An 18,660-nucleotide genomic window follows, 5' to 3' on the forward strand; every position below is an offset into this window, starting at 1 on the left:
CTTCCAACTCCATACATTCTATGATTCTATGAGTTTTGGAGCACGTTATCTGGCATATTTAACACAGTTTTCTTTTTACTGGTGTTTCATTGCTTCACTATTGTATTTGTATAATTGCATTCAGAAAAGGCAGCGTGACTGTGTAATTCTCTGTGAATAAATAGGCTATCTTGCACTCTAGTATGATTATGAAAAATCATGAGGAGTAGGTCAATTGTGACAGCTCCATGAGCAGCAGACCGCTGAATTCTCTCTGTCCTCAATTATAGCCCTGATCGTAAATGAGATGTGAGACTCGAGGCCATCTCTGGGTTTTGGGCAGGTTCCTAGGGATGTTCTTGCAGAAGTCCCTTAGCATTTTAAGACTCCTCTACCTCTTGTGATCAGTACAAGTGAGATAATGCTACTTTGAAAGCTAACTGGTTTGCGTGGCAATGAATTGTAAAGAGATACGTGAATGATTTTGTCAAGATGTGTGGTCGCTGACTTAAATGTGAGGGCTATGCAGAGAACAAAGGGTAGCCTTTGCTTTTAATTTACTTATTGCTGAGTTCCTGCACTTTGGATAATATTCTCCATGTCGGATTACATTCAAACAGGTAAACTATAAAAAAGCCTATGAACTCTCCAAGGGTAAACTTGTTGGCTTCAGGAACCTCCAAGATGATCCCAAACTCGTTCATTATATGAAGGTAGCCAAGATGCAGTCTGAGCGAGAGTACAAGAAAGACTACGAGAAGACAAAAACTAAGAACAACATTCCACTGGATATGGTCAATGTGGTTGGTGCCAAGAAGGCTCAAGAGATTGCCAGCAATACTAATTACAAGAACCTCATACACCACTATACTTATTTACCAGATGCGATGAGTGTGGAGCTAAGCAAAAACATGATGGAGATCCAGAGTGATGTAAGTAGAGTCTTATGTGACCAGAATTTTTTTGAGATACCTCAAGCAAAAACTGTGAAGATTCAGGAGAGACCCCTGAATTTTTTTTGCCACTTCTAACATTCAAACCATTGTTTTCACTCCTTTCTTAGAATTTATACAAAGCAGATTATCATAACTGGATGAAAGGAATTGGTTGGATCCCCATTGGCTCACTGGATGTAGAAAAAGCTAAAAAAGCTGGAGATGCCTTGAATGAAAAGAAGTATCGTCAGCATCCGGACACCATTAAATTTACAAGTGTGGTGGACTCTCCTGTAATGGTCCAAGCCAAACAGAATTCAGTTCAACTCAATGATGTAAGTAGAGAAAGAAATGGGTGTCGTGGTAGAGATGTATCTACTGAGGAGTTGAGCACCGCCTTTAAATTTTTCTAACTGCTATTAGCCTGAATATGTTCCCCTGTATTGCCGTTGGTTTGTGCTCTGATTTTGCCTGTGAAATTTCCTGGTGTAAATGTGTAAATCTCCATGGAAATCATGCGACTCTTTCAGTTTTCTTCAGCTGATTCTGCCCATTTGTATTTTATTTTAAATACATTTGATTTAAGAAATGTGAAATTTTCAAGTTGTTTATTGATGTTTTACCACCTACAATAATCATTAATTACAAAATGATTGATAAAGTGTCATTATAAACCAACAAGCTTTGTTTTATCTTGCACTCTCCTACCATCCCTTATTATCCCACTCTTTCAGAAATGGGTTTTTATGTCCGCAAAAGGGCTTAATTTTTCTGCATAAAGACTGCATAGAGCTCTTAGGTGCATTCCCTCTATCAGTAAAATCAACAATTTTGTATGAAAAATGCAGCCTCAATCTTTGTAAGATAAGTGGCAATGTATATCTATTTGCAAAAATCCTCAGTTAAGTTACTGGGGCTAGCTATACAAGGAAGGAAGGATTTATCTCTGTATCATATACTTTACAGAAACTGTACAGATCTTCTGGAGAGGAAGTTAAACATAAATATACTCTTACCCCAGATGTCCCACATTTTATCCAAGCTAGATACAACGCAGCTAACATCAGCGATGTAAGTGACTTCTTTAAACATTTTACACATTGTTGGTGAATTTTGGAGTAATATGTTACAGATACAGTCATATTGCAGATTCTTTTTGCTGATACATGGTTGTAGATAATCAGCTTCTATCTCTGTACGTTTTTAATTGTTGGTGTCATTTGACTTTCCATTTAATCAAGTAATTAATTAATTTAATTAATAGTTAAATATTTTCTCATAAATGAAGACTGATAGTCATATATGATCCCCACTGCATCTACCTCTAAAGAATTGCCTGAAGTAGATTAAGAGTAGCTTTGATTTGTGTATAGTCCATGTGGTTCTCTAGAATAATATAGATTTTCTTTTTCAGGCCTATTATAAACAAGGCTACCATGATCTAATAGCTAAAGGGAACAACGTGTCGCTTGATGCTATTCCAATTTCTCTAGCCAAGGCTTCAAGAAACATTGCTAGTGATGTAAGTATTTATTCCAAGTACACTGTTCTTAGGTGTTTAGTAAAAAAGTTGTCCGCTACATGCCATATGGTAGACCTCCTCTGTTGCACAAATCTCACTAGAGTCAATACTATGCGAAAGAGAATCTTAGTCTTTCCTAAAGGCTTAGTTAGTGCAAAACTTATTTTATGCTCACCTTGTGTGCTTTAGAGAGACCAACACTCTCGTGCTGTGCTTCCTAACTCACTTTTCACAGGAGAAATTAAATCAGAGGATCTTGCAATCATTCTGTGACAGATTTCCAGAAAATATGCTACTCGAGCACCTATTTACAGACCACAAGACGGTGGAGCATGGCTCATACATGAATCAGAAGGCCTTGGAGAGCAAACTGTACAAAGTGGGATATGTTTCTGTGGTGTCATAGAGCTAGAGGAAGCTGTCCATATTCCGTTTGTTTGCTATTGCTTTCAAAGACTGAGAAAGATTGTGGCAATTATTCTGATATTTTGCATACAGCTTTCCACACAAGCACGTTTAGGAAATATTTTCCCTTCCTTAGAAGAAAAGACAATATTGATAAATCTTACTGTGGTGTAACCTGTTCTGTACAGGCTTAGAATGTGGAGCAAGACAAGCTAACGTAGGTCCTGTCACTGCGTGTGCCATTCAGGAGAGTTTATCTTTCTGAACTGCTTGCAGCTGCTTTTTCCAGTGAAAGCTGTCAGAGCTCTTCTTTTCTTTTGCAATTAGTGTGCACGTCAATAGCCATGCCACGGTACATTTGATTTCTTTCCTCTGTTTCCAGTATAAATACAAAGAAGCATATGAAAAGGCTAAAGGAAAACAAATTGGTTTCAGAAGTCTGCAAGATGATCCTAAGCTTGTTCACTACATGAATGTAGCAAAGATTCAGTCCGAGCGTGAGTACAAGAAGGACTATGAGAAGTCCAAGACTAACTATCATACACCTCCGGACATGTACAGTATCCAGGCTGCCAAACACTCTCAGGATGTAGCTTCTAATGCCCACTACAAAAATCTGATCCATCACTACACTTACCTGCCAGATGCCATGGATGTTGAGCTTGCAAAGAACATGATGCAAATTCAGAGCAATGTGAGTATCTCAGTGATTGCAATTTCATGGACGTTTTCCTGAGCACCGTGAAAAATAAAATAAGTTCATATCCAATGAAAATTGCCATTCCTGTATAGGAATGGTCTGTTTTTCTTATGTCTTGGGGAAGATCGTTAGAAGTTTGATCAGCTGGTGATGGCCTTTAGAAATATCAAATTCCAAGTGAGCTCTGCTCAACAGGATTTTGGTGTTGGCATATCAGAGAGGACCAGACTTCTGCAATATTGAATTCAAATGAACATTTTTCTTTTCACATTTCATTTTACAGCTAATGTAATTTTATTTTATTCTTTAAGACCTCTTAAAGACTTAAAAAACTTCTTAAAGATTACTTCTTCACAGAGAAGCATAGAAAATATCTGTTTTCCCCTTCAAGAATTTATAAATATTTCCTGCTAATGTCGAACACATTAGCTGGACTATGTAATTATTATTTTAAACAGAATTATTACAGTTCTCTGGGAAAATCTTGGTCCGTGTTGGCTTTTTCTCCTGCAGAATACATACAAACAAGAGTATAACAGCTGGTTCAAGGGTATTGGATGGAGTCCTCTCGGTTCTTTGGATGTCGAAAAAGCTAAAAAAGCTGGAGAAGCATTAAATGAAAAGAAATACCGTCAGCACCCAGACACCATCAAATTTACAAGTATACCAGATTCAATACCAATGGTTTTAGCTCAGCACAACACCAAACAACTGAGTGATGTAAGAAATTTTTCATTATTAATGCAATAGAGTGATTTGGGGGTTTGTCATGTTTATGATTTATATATTGCTCTCTGGTATTTGATCTAAAAAACCTTTTAACTTTAAAATCTGTAAAAATAGTAGAATTGTAGTTTGTCAGTAAGAATTAAGCATCGTTGCATTGTTTCTATTTGTTAACACTGATATTATCTACCTTGTTCTTGTCAACAAGTATTTGTTTATTTTTCCTTGCAGGTAACATATAAGCAAGAGGGTGAAAAAGTGAAACACAAATACACCCTGGATCCTGATGTTCCTCAGTTTATTCAAGCCAGGGTCAATGCCTACAATCTGAGCGATGTGAGCATATAACCACGTTTGTTCAATAATATATTTATTTGTTGTTTACCTAATAGAAAAAAAAACAACTAGACTTCTGTTTATTCATGTGATGATATTAAATGTAGAAATACACAAGCTCTGAATTCAGCTAAATCTGACCTATCCTTTAACAGCTTTGAAATGATGTTAGTCTGTTCAGACACTAACTGCTAACAAAAAAAATCAGCCAGACTGCTTTCTTCAGTTGCTTAGGACCACAATTTTGAAGCGCACAAGAAAGAATTTCTGAAGGTTCAGCCAAATGGAAAAGAAGTTTGCTTAAGCAAGGGCAAAAATGCCACTGGAGGGTTATTCCACATAAAAATTGCAAAAAAATGCCAATAGAGTTAATGATTTAGCTATATGAATTAAACTGATTGTCCTGAAGGACTCTTCTATCTTTATTTATCATACTATAATTGTAATTTGTGTACAGGTTAACATTTTTCTGTGCAATTGCATGGGCTAAACCAAATATTTTGATTCCTGTAACTATAATAAAAATATGGACTTAAACAACTTTGTGAAAATTACTACTCATACCTTTTTCTCCCTGTAAGGCTAACTACAAAGCAGACTGGAAAAAAACTATTGCCAAAGGCTATGACCTGAAACCAGATGCCATTCCAATTATTGCTGCTAAAGCTTCTCGAAACATTGCAAGTGATGTAAGTATAAGTTACACAAAGCAGAATACACGCATCTACAGCTTTCTGTAGCATATTATGCTATCAAGCACATGCTATGCTCATGTAATGATATAGAGACATTTAAATCTGAGAACTGAAATTCTTATGATACTGTGAAATAACGAGTGAGTTCAGACATTTACAAGAATTTCTGAAAAAAACCTGTTTCTCTGGAACTGCATTAGAATGTGTGTGAGTGCTGGTGAGCTGAGGCTCTTTGTTTGTGCTTCGAGTATTCACCAGCTTATTTGAAAGTTGATTTGTTATAATTTCCCTGTGCTGTATTCTAAATTGCTGGAGACCTGTTCTTCAGCTTGTGTAGCATTCACAAGCTGTACAGAAACAGGGCTGTTTTCAGGCAGCCACATCAACTGGCAGCAGCAAAGCTTGATGTGCCGTCTGACACAAGCTGTGAAAGGAGATTTGGAACACAGAAATAAATTCACTAACTTTAGCAAAAGACTGCAAATGACTTCTATTCCCCACTTAAACATGCCTTCCTCCAATAGGTGAATATATGTAACCATGTATCTATGTTGAGATCGATAGCAGGGATTGAGACACGCCGAGAAATCCAGCAACCCTCTTTTTTTGAGCTAAATAATTCTATGCTGTCTGAAAAAAATTATGAGTTTATAGAATGAACTGCCATTGTTAAAATGTTGAGGTTCAAAGTATTAAAATTAAAAATATGCTTTCTCTTTCCAAAGTGGGTAAGGCTTTTCTTTCCCCCCTTTGTCTCTAGTACAAGTACAAGGAATCATATGAGAAAGATAAAGGCAAACAGGTTGGATACCGCAGCCTGCAGGATGATCCTAAACTTGTTCATTACATGAATGTGGCAAAAATGCAATCAGATCGTGAATACAAGAAGGATTATGAAGTCACCAAGACCAAATACCATACTCCTTTGGATATGTTCAGCGTGACGGCTGCCAAGAAAGCCCAGGAAGCTGTTACAAATGCTGGCTACAAACAGCTCATTCATCACTATACACTCTTGCCTGATTCGGTGAATCTGGAGCTCTCAAGAAATGTGATGCAGCTTCAAAGTGATGTATGTAATGATTAATCTTTTTTTTTTTTTCTTCTCATAATGACTGTGTTACAGTTATCTTTTAAGGCTAAAAAATTAACTATACTGGATTAACCATAGGCTGAGATGTAAAATTATCATAATTATGTGCAGCTGCTAAAATCTGGGGAACTTAACCTAGCAAGTAACAACTTTCTTTCTGTCTTTGTATATTTGGCTAATTCACAGGAAATTAACATCCTTTTCCAAATCATGTATTTTTGTAGTTGAGTTTGTATTTATTATGTATTATTACTGTGATTCTTACTTGTATTGTCAGAGACCATAGATTATGTAGAGTCTAAATTCTGACTATATTTTATTTAAGTTTACTGAAAATACACATTAGGTATGTTTGTATTTTATCTAGGGATTTGAGATTTTTTTTTTTCACCTTTTCCTTATTGCCTTTATCCTCCAACAGACGCACATGCCATGCATGATGAGGATTCATAAAATAGCTTTGTAGTTTCCTTTAAGTTTTGTGACTAATGTCCATATTTTATTTTTTTTCTGCTACTGTAACTTTAGGGCCTACTTGTTTATCTAGAAAGTTTAATTTGCTTTATTTAATAGTCCTCTGACAATGTGAAATTCCCCCAAATGTTAATAATCTAATTGAAACTGTTCTTCAGATTCTAAGGGTTGTTTGGAGAGGACAATTGATATGCTCCCTGTTACTTCTAACACTGCAGTGCAGGAACAGGCTTTATTTTTACAGCATTTTCGTATCTTAATCTGTTCTAAAAGTCATGGTCTAAAGTATGGTTGAACAGGAATGGCAGCTATTCAAGATTGTGCAGAACCAGGTCATTAAGCAGTTCTTGAAATGATTTCTCTGAGTTAATTCTACAGCTAACTCAGTATACTAACAAACAAGAGTGTCATTTAAAAAAAATCATTTTATTTTTGTCAGACTTTCACATTTACTTCTCAAAGTGTGTTCTAAGATCTGTGCATTTGGTTTGTAGTATGAGTTCTACACTTAGGCTACCGAAAGGAATTTCTTTTTCCCTAACACATCAATGATTGTTAATGTTATGCTAAGTATCTGGAAAAATAACAGCAGTTTTAACAGGCTTGTCTAAATTTTCCTTCAAAAATGAATGACTTTGAGAAGTTTTAAGCCTGTTTTTATGTATATGGGCACTCTAATTTTTCTTGTCTTACTGTGGTTTTCCTTGTTCATTTTTTAAAAGAATGTATACAAAGCAGACTTTAATAATTGGTTGAGGGGAGTTGGCTGGATACCAATTCAGTCCCTGGATGTGGAAAAGGCCAAGAAAGCAACAGAGATTCTCAGTGAGAAGAAGTATCGCCAGCACCCAGACAAGCTGAAGTACTCTATCCCAACAGATGCAATGGAGCAAGTGCTAGCTAAGCAAAATGCCCAGACCATGAATAAGGTGAGAATTTGTTCAGATGATCATGACCGAGCCAGAGGCTGGGTCTTTGTTGTGCAAAATTGTGGGGCAGGTGGATTCCCGCTGAAGCCAAAATTTCCATTGGTATAGTGCTCTTCCTTGGTTAGGATGATGGAAGCCTCAGACTATATTCATAATTAAGGGATTTTCATTTTGTGTTTATTAAGATTTCTTGTTTGTATATGCGATTAAAGATGTCTTCTCCAGATTTGTAGTGCTTTGCTCTTTTTCTGCAGGCAGTAGTATTCATCATCAGTTAGCTCACAACCCCAGAAATTCTGTCGGTTTTGCAAGTTTCCTTGAAAAGTGGAGTTCTTTAAATTTGTCCTTAGTTCTCTGGGATACCACTGATCCTTATTCCATGTTTACCGTGGAAGGAGGAGTTGTAACAGAAACATAATAATTTATGCTTTGGACTAAAGCAGGGAAGAATGCAGACTGCAACATTTCAGTTTGAATAGATATTAGTTATCAAAACATACTTTGCAAATTTCTCAAATAAAGTACGGAAGAAAGAGGAGGAGTATAATATCATCACTTGACAGCTATACTTGTGAAGATTATTTGTAGTGCTTATGGAATTTTACTACACTGTAAAGTATTATTTCTTGCAAAAGAGAACAAAAGCAAGCTCATTTTAGGAGTGCAATGCCTTCTCAATGCTAAATGGTACCTTGTAATTGCAGAGGCTCTACACTGATAAATGGAACAAAGAGAAGACCAGCATTCATGTTATGCCAGATACTCCAGAAATTCTGCAGTCTAGAGTGAACCAGATCACAATGAGTAACGTGAGTTAACGGGCTCACAGTGGGCATTTGGTATCTGTTGCACAGATTAAAAATTGGTGTAATTTTTACGTCATTTTTGAAAATGTTTAAATTCAGGTGCAGGGTACTTCAGTAGTTCTGCTTCCATAACAGAGTACCTGTTCTCTTTTACGTTTTAAATTAGAAACTTTACAAAGCTGCATGGGAGAAAGACAAGAAGAAAGGTTACGACATGCAGCCTGATGCTATCCCAATAAAAGCAGCCAAAGCCTCCAGAGACATTGCAAGTGATGTAAGTTTGATTCTGTAATAGTACTCAGAGTAGCTGCAAAGGCAGTCAGAGTGTTTTCAAAGTGCTCTGTAATGTGTGAATTTGTTTTTTCAAGCATTTTGAATTTTCTGGATTTCAGTTCTATGCTTGATGGGATAAACCTTTGCAGTACTTGCTCTGCGGTGGGAAAACACTGAATTGTGCTTTTTTCCACTTCGTTCAGCAAGCTGAGCTTCGTGTGTCTGTGTTCAGTGGGCTGTTTTGTAAGACTGAGTATATTTGACTAAATCTGAGATCTTGTGAAGAAAAAAAATTAATATTTTCTAGTTTCAGAGATAAAAGTGATCTTAACAGTCCATTTTTTTGATGTAAGTTTTCACTGTTCTTTCTCTTTCCTGCTGTCAGTATAAATACAAACTGGCCTACGAAAAAGCAAAAGGAAAGCATATTGGGTTCCGCAGCCTTGAAGACGACCCCAAGCTGGTCCACTTCATGCAGGTGGCTAAGATGCAATCAGATCGTGAATACAAAAAAGATTATGAGAAGTCAAAAACTAATTTCCATACGCCGGTTGACATGTTCAGCGTTGTGGCGGCCAAGAAAGCACAGGAAGTGGCTACAAATGCAAACTACAAAAGCTTAATCCATACCTACAACGTTTTGCCTGATGCTATGAGTCTTGAATTAGCCAAAAACATGATGCAGTTACAAAGTGATGTAAGTGACAGATTGTTCAACCTTTGCATTGTGAATACAGTGATGCTTTGTTTATGAAAGCAGGCTGTAAGATAAATAGTACTGTTTTCTTAGTGAAAGCAGTTCTTCAGCGATGATAGCCATTTTATTTTTCTAAGACTCTGAAATATTAAAATGTGCCTATTGCTGAATAATTTGGTCTCAGAAATAAGCACTCTCATGTCTGAAGTAAAATGGTTGTTCACTACTTACAGACTTTTTCATGCACCTGATTATTTTCTTTTCATTCTGTCTCCAGAATCAATACAGAGCAGAATATGATGAAAGTATGAAGGGAGTTGGATGGATGCCACTGGGCTCCCTGGAGGCTGAGAAGAACAAAAAAGCCATGGAAATTGTTAGTGAAAAGAAGTACCGCCAGCATCCAGACAAGCTGAAGTATTCTGTTCCAATGGATTCCATGAACATGGTCTTAGCTTTAAATAATGCTAAAATCATGGATGAGGTAGGAAAGTGTTTGTCAAAATTCATGGAAGTTTGCCAAAGTAAGAAACAAACTGCACCTGATGTAATAGTCATTTTCCTTGTATGCTCTTGAGGGTTAGGGCTGGGTACTCAAGCCAGCACACATGCATAGCTTTGGAAATTATCCTTTTTGGCAGCATTTGCTTGACTGTGATATACCTGACCTTTGATATACCTGAAAGCAATGCATGACCCTTGTTTTGCTAAGAAATACATATAAAGACAGACCTGGGGGTCCCTTTTATTAATAAAGTTTGCCTGAGATAGCTCATTTTTAGCAGTTTAAATCTAGAGGCTGAAAATAGTGGAGTGATCCCTTTCAGAAGTAGAATTTAAACTGCATAGTCTGTTTCCTCCAATGCCTATTAAATTAATATGAAATTGCTACATGATATGAATGCTTTTATAATGAGTTATGTATTTTTTTCTGACTCTCCTGCTGCACTGATGTAACCTGCTGGTGTTCTTTACAAATGTCTGGGCTTCACATGCCTTGCAGTTACAGGAACTAGCTCTATTTCTTCTAAGAAAGGTTCTATTGCTCTTCTCAACTGATACGTGTTTTCCAGGAGATAAACTAGTAATCTTCCACCTCTAACAATTTTTTATTTATATATTTTCTGGCTTGGCTTTTAGTTGCAGGTTAACCACAGCAGGCAGCTAAGCACCACACAGCCACTAGCACACTTCCTCTCCTTCCCTGCAGTGGGATGGGGAAGAAGAAAGGCAGGTTAAAAGCAAAAAAACGTTTGTGGGTCAAAATCCAAAGTGTTTAATAAGAAAAGGAGAAGCAGAAGAGAGAAAGAAAACAGTACAAAACAAGTGATGCAAAAGCAATCACTGGCCACCTCCCATGTGCAGACTGATGCCCTGCCAGTTCCCAAACAAAAGATGTCTGACCTCCTTAAACCCCTCCTCTATTTCGTTACTGACCGTGATGCTTTATGGCACAGAATATCTCTTTGGTTAGTTGGGTTCACCTGCCTGGTTACATCCCCTCCCAAACCACTTACACCCCCCGAGTCTATTCCCTGTGGGGGCAGGCAGAGACAGAGAGAGAGAGACGGTCCTGATCCTGTGCGAGCGCTGCACAGCAAGAGCCAGAACATGAGTATGTTAGCTGAGTTGTTGTAGTCCCAAATCTAAAGCACAGCACTGCTCAGGCTGCTTTGGAGAGAATTAACCATCCCAGCCAGGCTCAGTATGTTTGGAAACTGTTTGCTGCTTTTCAGTGTGCTTGAATACACTTGACAAGAGATAAACACCAAAGTACTCTAGCAAGATTAGTATTTCTTCTACTTTTATTTTGCCCTCATAAAATTAACTTCATGAGAGCTATTCCTGACTGACAGTGCTTTTAGGTGCTAGAATATGAAGACAAATGCTCCTATCATGTTAATAGTTGCATCATTGTAAAGATAGTTTCTATTTCCAATAGGAAATATTCCTTTATTTAATCTTTTTGGTTGACATCTCTCTCTTTTTTTCTTTTCTTTTATCCTTCCAGCACAAGTACAAACAAGCATGGGAAGAAGACAAGAAGAAAGTTCACATCACACCAGATATTCCACAGATTGTTTTAGCAAAAGTTAATGCGTTTAATTTAAGTGATGTGAGTACTGTTTGGAAGACTCTGACATTAGTCTTTTTATTAGGAATAAGTGAGATGACAGCATGTGAAAGTCTCCTTAATTCTCACTTTGCTAACCTGTCATAATTTTCAAAAGTCATTAATTTTCATTTTCCCCAATTCCTTCTCCAAAATTAAATACCAGAAGTTGCCCGGAAAAGGCCATAGTATTTATTGTCACATCATGAAATGTTTGTGTATGTCATTAAAATATAATAGTTACTAATAAAGTAGTAGGCTTTGAGTACTATCTGTGTTTGTTACTGTATTTATTATTTCATTTCCCCATGCGCAACGTTTTGGACTGGATTCAAAATCCTTGCAGATTGAACCTGTTCTTTTCATAAGAGATGATACTGGAGACAGATTTTCAGTAGCAAGATGTTAAATCTGCATATGCTAGACAAAACATCATTCGTAATTGTGCACATTTTTAATTTGCACAGAAATGGAGATATTTATCTCTTTTTTTAAAAGGTGACATCCTTATAGATGTAACTTTTCACCAATATTTATGCATGTGGGAAAGAAATGTGATTTCTTGCTGTTTCGTGTCACTGGTTGTAGCGCAGTGTGGTGTATGCATCCTGGGGCTGGAGCTAATTTGGAAGGACTTCACCTCTCTGTGACCCTGAGTGCCTTAAACAACTGTTCAAGGAGTGATAAACATATGAATAGTCTGTCGTTTAAGCTGTAAAATTAATAGAGTTTTATCTGAGTGAGTGTAGTGTGTTTTGCTTTTTCAAAGGATGTTGCTCTTCTTTCTTTTCACAGAAAATGTACAGACTTTCCTTTGAAGAATCTAGGAAGAAAGGATATGACCTCAGAGCTGATGCTATTCCCATTAAAGCTGCCAAAGCCTCTAGGGATATTGCTAGCGATGTAAGTTCTTGAAAGAAAAAAATCATCTATTTCCAGATATTGTAAAACATTCATTTCTTGAATCGGTTTAATTTTGTATGCCAAACATATGAAGTCTTTTTATTCTGATATATTTGATGTATGCTCTAATACATTTTTTTATACAAAGAACTGTCTTCAGCAAAATGGATTTTATGTGTCCCTTTGCCTTTTGCTTTCTGTCACTATCTTTCATATTTTCATTGTGTCATTTACAATGAGATTTAAAAAGCAATTAAACCTCATGCAGGAGCAGAATAAACTATTGTAAGGCGATTTCATTTACTACGAAAAGTGTTTTAAATATACAGCTTTAAAAAGAGACAGTAGACATCTGTTTTGCTTTAGAGTGCACCACAGGAGTAAGTGGACAAAGTTACCACATCTGTATGCTTTGCCATATTTCCTTGACTATGTAAAAATCTTATTTTAATCTAAGTTTTAGAGTTTTCTTTCTTACAGATTAGATGTTGTAGATGTTGTAAACAGATGAAGTAGAATTAACCTCTCTGTTCTCTTTGCAGTATAAATACAAATTAGGTTATGAAAAAGACAAGGGAAAGCTTGTAGGCTTCCGCAGCCTTCAGGACGATCCCAAACTTGTCCATTACATGCAAGTGGCTAAGATGCAGTCTGATCGCGAATATAAGAAATCTTACGAGACGAGCAAGACGCATTACCAAATGCCTGTCGATGCGCTCAGCGTTGTGGCAGCCAAGGAGGCCCAGGATCGTATAACCAACAGTAACTACAAACGCCTGATTCACCAATACATGCTTCTGCCAGACGCGATGAGCTTAGAATTGTACAGAAACATGAATCAGATACAGAGTGACGTAAGTTTCTGTTTTCTTTCTGTCACTCACGACTGTGACTGTTTTTCCTTTTTTTCATTATGACTGCATTTGAAAACAGCTGAAGTGTTTTGTATGAGCCATTTTTAAGTTGTGAACTTTCCTTTTCTGCTCTGTTTGGCAGAATGAGTACAAGCAGGATTACAATGAGTGGTTCAAGGGTATCGGCTGGAGTCCTGCTGGTTCTCTGGATGTGGAGAAATCGAAGAAAGCCACAGAAATTGCAAGTGATCGGAAGTACCGCCAGCATCCCAGCATGTTCCCCTTTACGAAGCAGACAGATGCCATGGATATGGTCCTTGCAAAGCAGAACGCAAATATAATGAACAAAGTGAGTATTTCTGGGGAAAGTTAAGCAGACATTCCCATATAATCCCTTTCAATAAACAGCCTATAAGTCTCTGATGCCACCTTTATGTAGCAGTAGTTCCCTGGGAAAACAGCTGGCACAGGTTCTTTTTTCATTTTTTTCTTAATGAAACACTCAGTTATTGATAAATAACTTTCCTTAATTAAGTCTTTTCTGATTGTTCTCATTGCTGCGTCTCTGACCTCTATTCTTTTAATTCATGTATAGAAACTGCTGGCCCTGAAAATCTTAATAGTTGACCTTCATTACAAGCAAGACTGGATCCTAATTCAGCTGATTCTGGATTAGGTTATTGCATAGTAAAATATGCTGAAGTCAGCACCTTAATCTTTTTACACATCCATATAAAAAGTGCACAAATGGAAAGGTGAAAACCCTGAAAGAGGCGTCTTTGTATTAACACATCTGGTGTTACTTCTTTTCAACAGCATGCTTATACTCAAGCTTGGGAGAAGGATAAAATCCAGGTTCATGTGATGCCAGATACACCAGACATTCTACAGGCAAAACAGAACAAGGCGAACTACAGTCAGGTAGAGTCATTTAATACTTCCTATTGCATTTTAAATTAATATCTGCTTTCTTCAAATTTAAAGATGCTTCCCATTTCAAAATAAGTAATTAATTTGTATAAGGTAAAAGAAATGGAATGGGGAATTTAGAGCAGAGGCAAGAATTTTTATGTTAGTAATATTTTCAGAGTAGCAATAAGTACCATCTTCAGCCTAGCAAAGTAACAGCCTAAAATACATTACAATGTATGAAAAATATAAGTCCTGTTTTTGAAATGTGGATGTGCATAGTCCATACTATGCTTACCATAGAAATCAATCATGTTAAAATTTTCTTACTATAAAATTACAAGTTTATTGTGTATATATTTTACTTCAGAGAAATACATGCAGCAATTCTAACTTTTCAGTTGGCTTTCAGATATGAAAAAGGGAAAATTGCACCAGTGTGAGGTCTTGCTTTGTGTGATTGCTCAGAAGCGAATCTTTGACTCTCAAGTGCTGGTACTTAAAACCAACTGTGCATAAACTGAATTGACTATTAAATGGCTACCTTTCAGCATTATTAATTAAAATTTTGTTAAGCCAGCGGAGAAGTTGTCAGTTAGCCCAGAGGTATATATTTCAAAATTCCCAGATACGTTTCAAATCCCCAAGATAAGATATAGGAGGAAGCTGCTGCTGCAATGAAAAGCTATTCAGTCTGTAGCCCAAGACGTGGAAGACCTGCTTTCCTTGCTTATCAGTTTCCCATTTCTCAGCTCCCATTCCAGTAACCCTCCTCTGATAACTGAAGCCTGTGAGGTGACCAGAATTCAGTAGTATGGATGTCTAACTAGACTAGTCTGACTAGACTAGTAGCATGTCTAACTAGAAGGTGACATACATATTACTAAGACTGTTTAATTAATGTTGTTTTCAATTTTAGAAACTGTACAAGCTCGGCTGGGAGGAAATGATAAAGAAAGGCTATGACCTCACACCTGAAGCCATTTCAGTCAAAACTGCCAAAGCTTCAAGGGACATTGCAAGTGATGTAAGAAACGTTTCTGATTCAATACGACATACACTTTATCTAGTTGCTATAACCTACAGTCACGGTAGAGTGAGATACACCTCTCTGCTAAGGTGTGATCCAAGCCACTTTAAAAAGCCAAATTGCTAACAAAACTCTTTTCTAATCTGTTCTTGTAAGTAAAGGAAACAATTTAAAAAGGGTTGCTCTGGTGCCTCGACAATTTCAAAGATTGCAGTCCATCCACAAAGTGACTGGTCATACAAAATTAGAAGTTATCTGCTCTTTTGGATGTCATGTTTCAGAGGAGCAGAAAATTTGGTCCAGCCAACTGATCACTGTGCATATACTGAGACATCCTCTTTACAGCTCAAAAATAGTCATGGTGACACACATACTGTTGTTATCGCTTGGTATAACTCCTGCATTTATGGAAGGGATTTTATTAGTCATTAAGAAATGTTTCCAATGCTTAAGCATCTGCATTTTTCATTACCGATTATTTTATTCATTAAAACCTTTCAGCATGTCAGCCTTTGGGAGTTGTGAACAGTACGACTGTGTGAATGACAGGCACAGGAGAGCATTCTTAGAGCCGTGTGCTCCTCCTATCCTGGGACTCTGTGCTTTCCCGTGGACAGCACTCCCTGACCCCAAGCACCGCACAGTAATCAAGGGGCTACTAAAACTTTCCATGAGATGCCATCACAGGTGGCTCATTTCATTGGTAATGACAGACATCGAACTGAGGGAATATAATGATATTTTGCTTATGTATTTTACCATTGTCTGTTTCCTACTGTAATTTCAAGAATGCAATCTTTATTGTTTTAGTACAAGTACAAAGAAGGTTACCGCAAGCAGCAGGGACACCACATCGGATTCCGCAGCTTAGAGGATGATCCTAAGATGTTGTGGTCTATGCAAGTAGCTAAGATGCAAAGTGAGCGGGAGTACAAGAAAGATTTTGAGAAGTGGAAGACAAAGTTTAATATGCCCGTGGATATGTTAGGCTTCCTTCTGGCTAAGAAGTGTCAGGAACTGGTTAGTGATATAGACTACAAACATATACTGCATCGCTGGACTTGTCTGCCAGACCAGGTTGATGTCACCGAGGCAAAGAGAGTCTACGAGCAACAGAGTGATGTAAGCTTCCTCTGGATTTAATTGATTTATTTTTTGGAAGATATTTACTGCTTGGTGAGAAATATATTTAATAACTCTCTTTTGATGTCAGTGTAGATCAGACTGAAGCTAAAATACCAGTTAGTCTTTTAATATGGTTTAAGGAAAACAGGGAAATAATCTACTTTGGTTTTGATTTTTTTTCCTTATCAGAATGTGTATAGATCAGACCTACAATGGCTCAGAGGCATTGGATGGAGTCCATTGGGATCTTTAGAATCTGAAAAGAACAAGAAAGCCTCTGAAATACTGAGTGAAAGGAAATACCGGCAGCACCCAGACACTATTAAGTTCACAAGTATCCCAGATGCCATGAATCTCGTTTTGGCAAAAGCTAATGCCAAAAATAGAAGTGATGTAAGTTGCCTCTAGAGACAGAACATGTGATTCAATAAATGAATACATTAGATCTCTATATCAGAACATTTTCTTAAAATATATAAATATCAGATGTTTACAATCAGTGCCTTAGCCTTACTGCTGCACTACTGTGCCCTGTTCAGAAGAGCTGCGTAAGTTTTTCAGTAAGAACTGCAAATAAGACCCTTACTGCACAGATGTAAATGTGTTGTCATGATGCTGTTTCCTTGACATTACATGGATATAAAGAAGAAAAAAGTGTGATATTTCAGTAAGAAGTCATTGTATTGTTTGATTGAAATATCTTGTGTTGCTTACATCGCTCATGCTTGCATAGTACATCTTGGCTTTGCTATTGTAGAGAAAAGGTGAACTGAATTTGCTGATTATCAGACAAGGTATTTTTGTTTGCATCTTTTTTCAGATACTGTACAGAGAAGCTTGGGACAAGGACAAGACTCAGGTTCACATTATGCCCGATACTCCTGAAATCTTGTTGGCTAAATCAAACTTAATTAATACAAGTGATGTAAGTGTGTCTTTACAATGATTCTTTTGCGGAATTTGGATTACACGTTGTGCCTTCAGCTCAAAAAGCAGTCAGGTTAAATCTGCAGTTCTAACAGCTGTAAGCACACCTGTGGTCTTTACCTGTGAAAATTGTGATGCATTGAGAAGCTGAGTAGAATTCCTAAAATATAAAGTGAAAGAAGAGTTGCTGGAATATAAAAAATACCAAGAAAATATTCAAGACAAGTTAGCAGTTTTCTCTTTCATCCCTAGTGGTAATATTAGCATTGTAAATCGGTATTCAATCCTTTTCAGTAAAGCTGTGATTCTTGTTGAAATGTCTGATTATAATGAATTGCCTCTTCAGAATTAAATTTACATCAAATTCCTGGTTATAATAGAACAAACATAGTCTACATGCAAAGGTAAAGAAATGTTAGCAGCTCTATCATAAGAACTCAGGAATACAAAAATAATTGCAAATTCAATTAGGTTTAGAGAACCATGGAGTTTTATTATTCACCTCTAGGAGACTCTATGAATAATTCTTTAATATTTTATATCATCAATTACAAAATACACATTACGAAAAGCTAGCTGTGGAATTTAATTTGCTGAATGAGACTTTGTTTGGATTTTCAGGATTTATTTTCAATTGTCAGAGGAAGAAAGTCTTGATATTGAGAAACTCTCTAGAGAGCATTATTTGCAATAATTACTTTGAATCCTTCTCCTACAGAAACATTACAAGTTAGGATATGAAGAGCTGAAGAGAAAAGGCTATGATCTTCCTCCTGATGCTATACCGCTCCAGTCAGCAAAGGCATCCAGAGACATAGCTAGTGATGTAAGTCTTAAGGAGTGAAAAGAATAGTGGGGTATAGAGTGGATACACGTTTTGGGATACAGATATTTTGTACTGAAAAGAAGAAGAGGTCTAAAATTTTAACAGTCATATATTGGTGCCCTCCCAGAGATAATGTTATTCTTAATGATGTAAAGTTAATTAAACTAAATACAGAAAATTACAATGAGATAGTATATAACGAAAATAAAATCAATTAAAATATTCTGGACATGCAATAAAACCACTACAAATATTGGGAAAATATGCAAAATATGTATTAAATATAAACTATACAAGTATATATCAGCTATAAAAATATACTAAGTATTAATTAATCATATAAATCTATTAGCTATGTAAATAGGTAACCTATTAACGAAATATATGGACTACAGGGAATTTA

The 18,660-nt window shown here is 36.7% G+C and overlaps 1 protein-coding gene across 1 annotated transcript; it reads left to right on the forward strand.

The window, feature by feature from the left end:
• Nucleotides 1–599: 599 nt before the first annotated feature.
• Nucleotides 600–18,257, forward strand: LOC104269794 (nebulin-like; the record flags this gene model as incomplete). The annotated part of the gene is made up of 23 exons (XM_009877536.1): nucleotides 600–911; nucleotides 1,043–1,249; nucleotides 2,329–2,436; nucleotides 3,224–3,535; nucleotides 4,055–4,261; nucleotides 4,499–4,603; nucleotides 5,185–5,292; nucleotides 6,059–6,370; nucleotides 7,588–7,794; nucleotides 8,499–8,603; nucleotides 8,767–8,874; nucleotides 9,259–9,570; nucleotides 9,848–10,054; nucleotides 11,582–11,686; nucleotides 12,479–12,586; nucleotides 13,129–13,440; nucleotides 13,583–13,789; nucleotides 14,257–14,361; nucleotides 15,269–15,376; nucleotides 16,190–16,501; nucleotides 16,694–16,897; nucleotides 17,325–17,429; nucleotides 18,150–18,257. Coding segments are annotated over 23 exons (4,284 nt in total), but the record flags the coding sequence as incomplete, so codon positions are not given.
• Nucleotides 18,258–18,660: the final 403 nt, after the last annotated feature.

The sequence above is a fragment of the Apaloderma vittatum genome, unplaced genomic scaffold (assembly GCF_000703405.1).
Source record: "Apaloderma vittatum isolate BGI_N311 unplaced genomic scaffold, ASM70340v1 C12356201, whole genome shotgun sequence".
Classification (NCBI taxonomy): Eukaryota; Metazoa; Chordata; class Aves; order Trogoniformes; family Trogonidae; genus Apaloderma; species Apaloderma vittatum.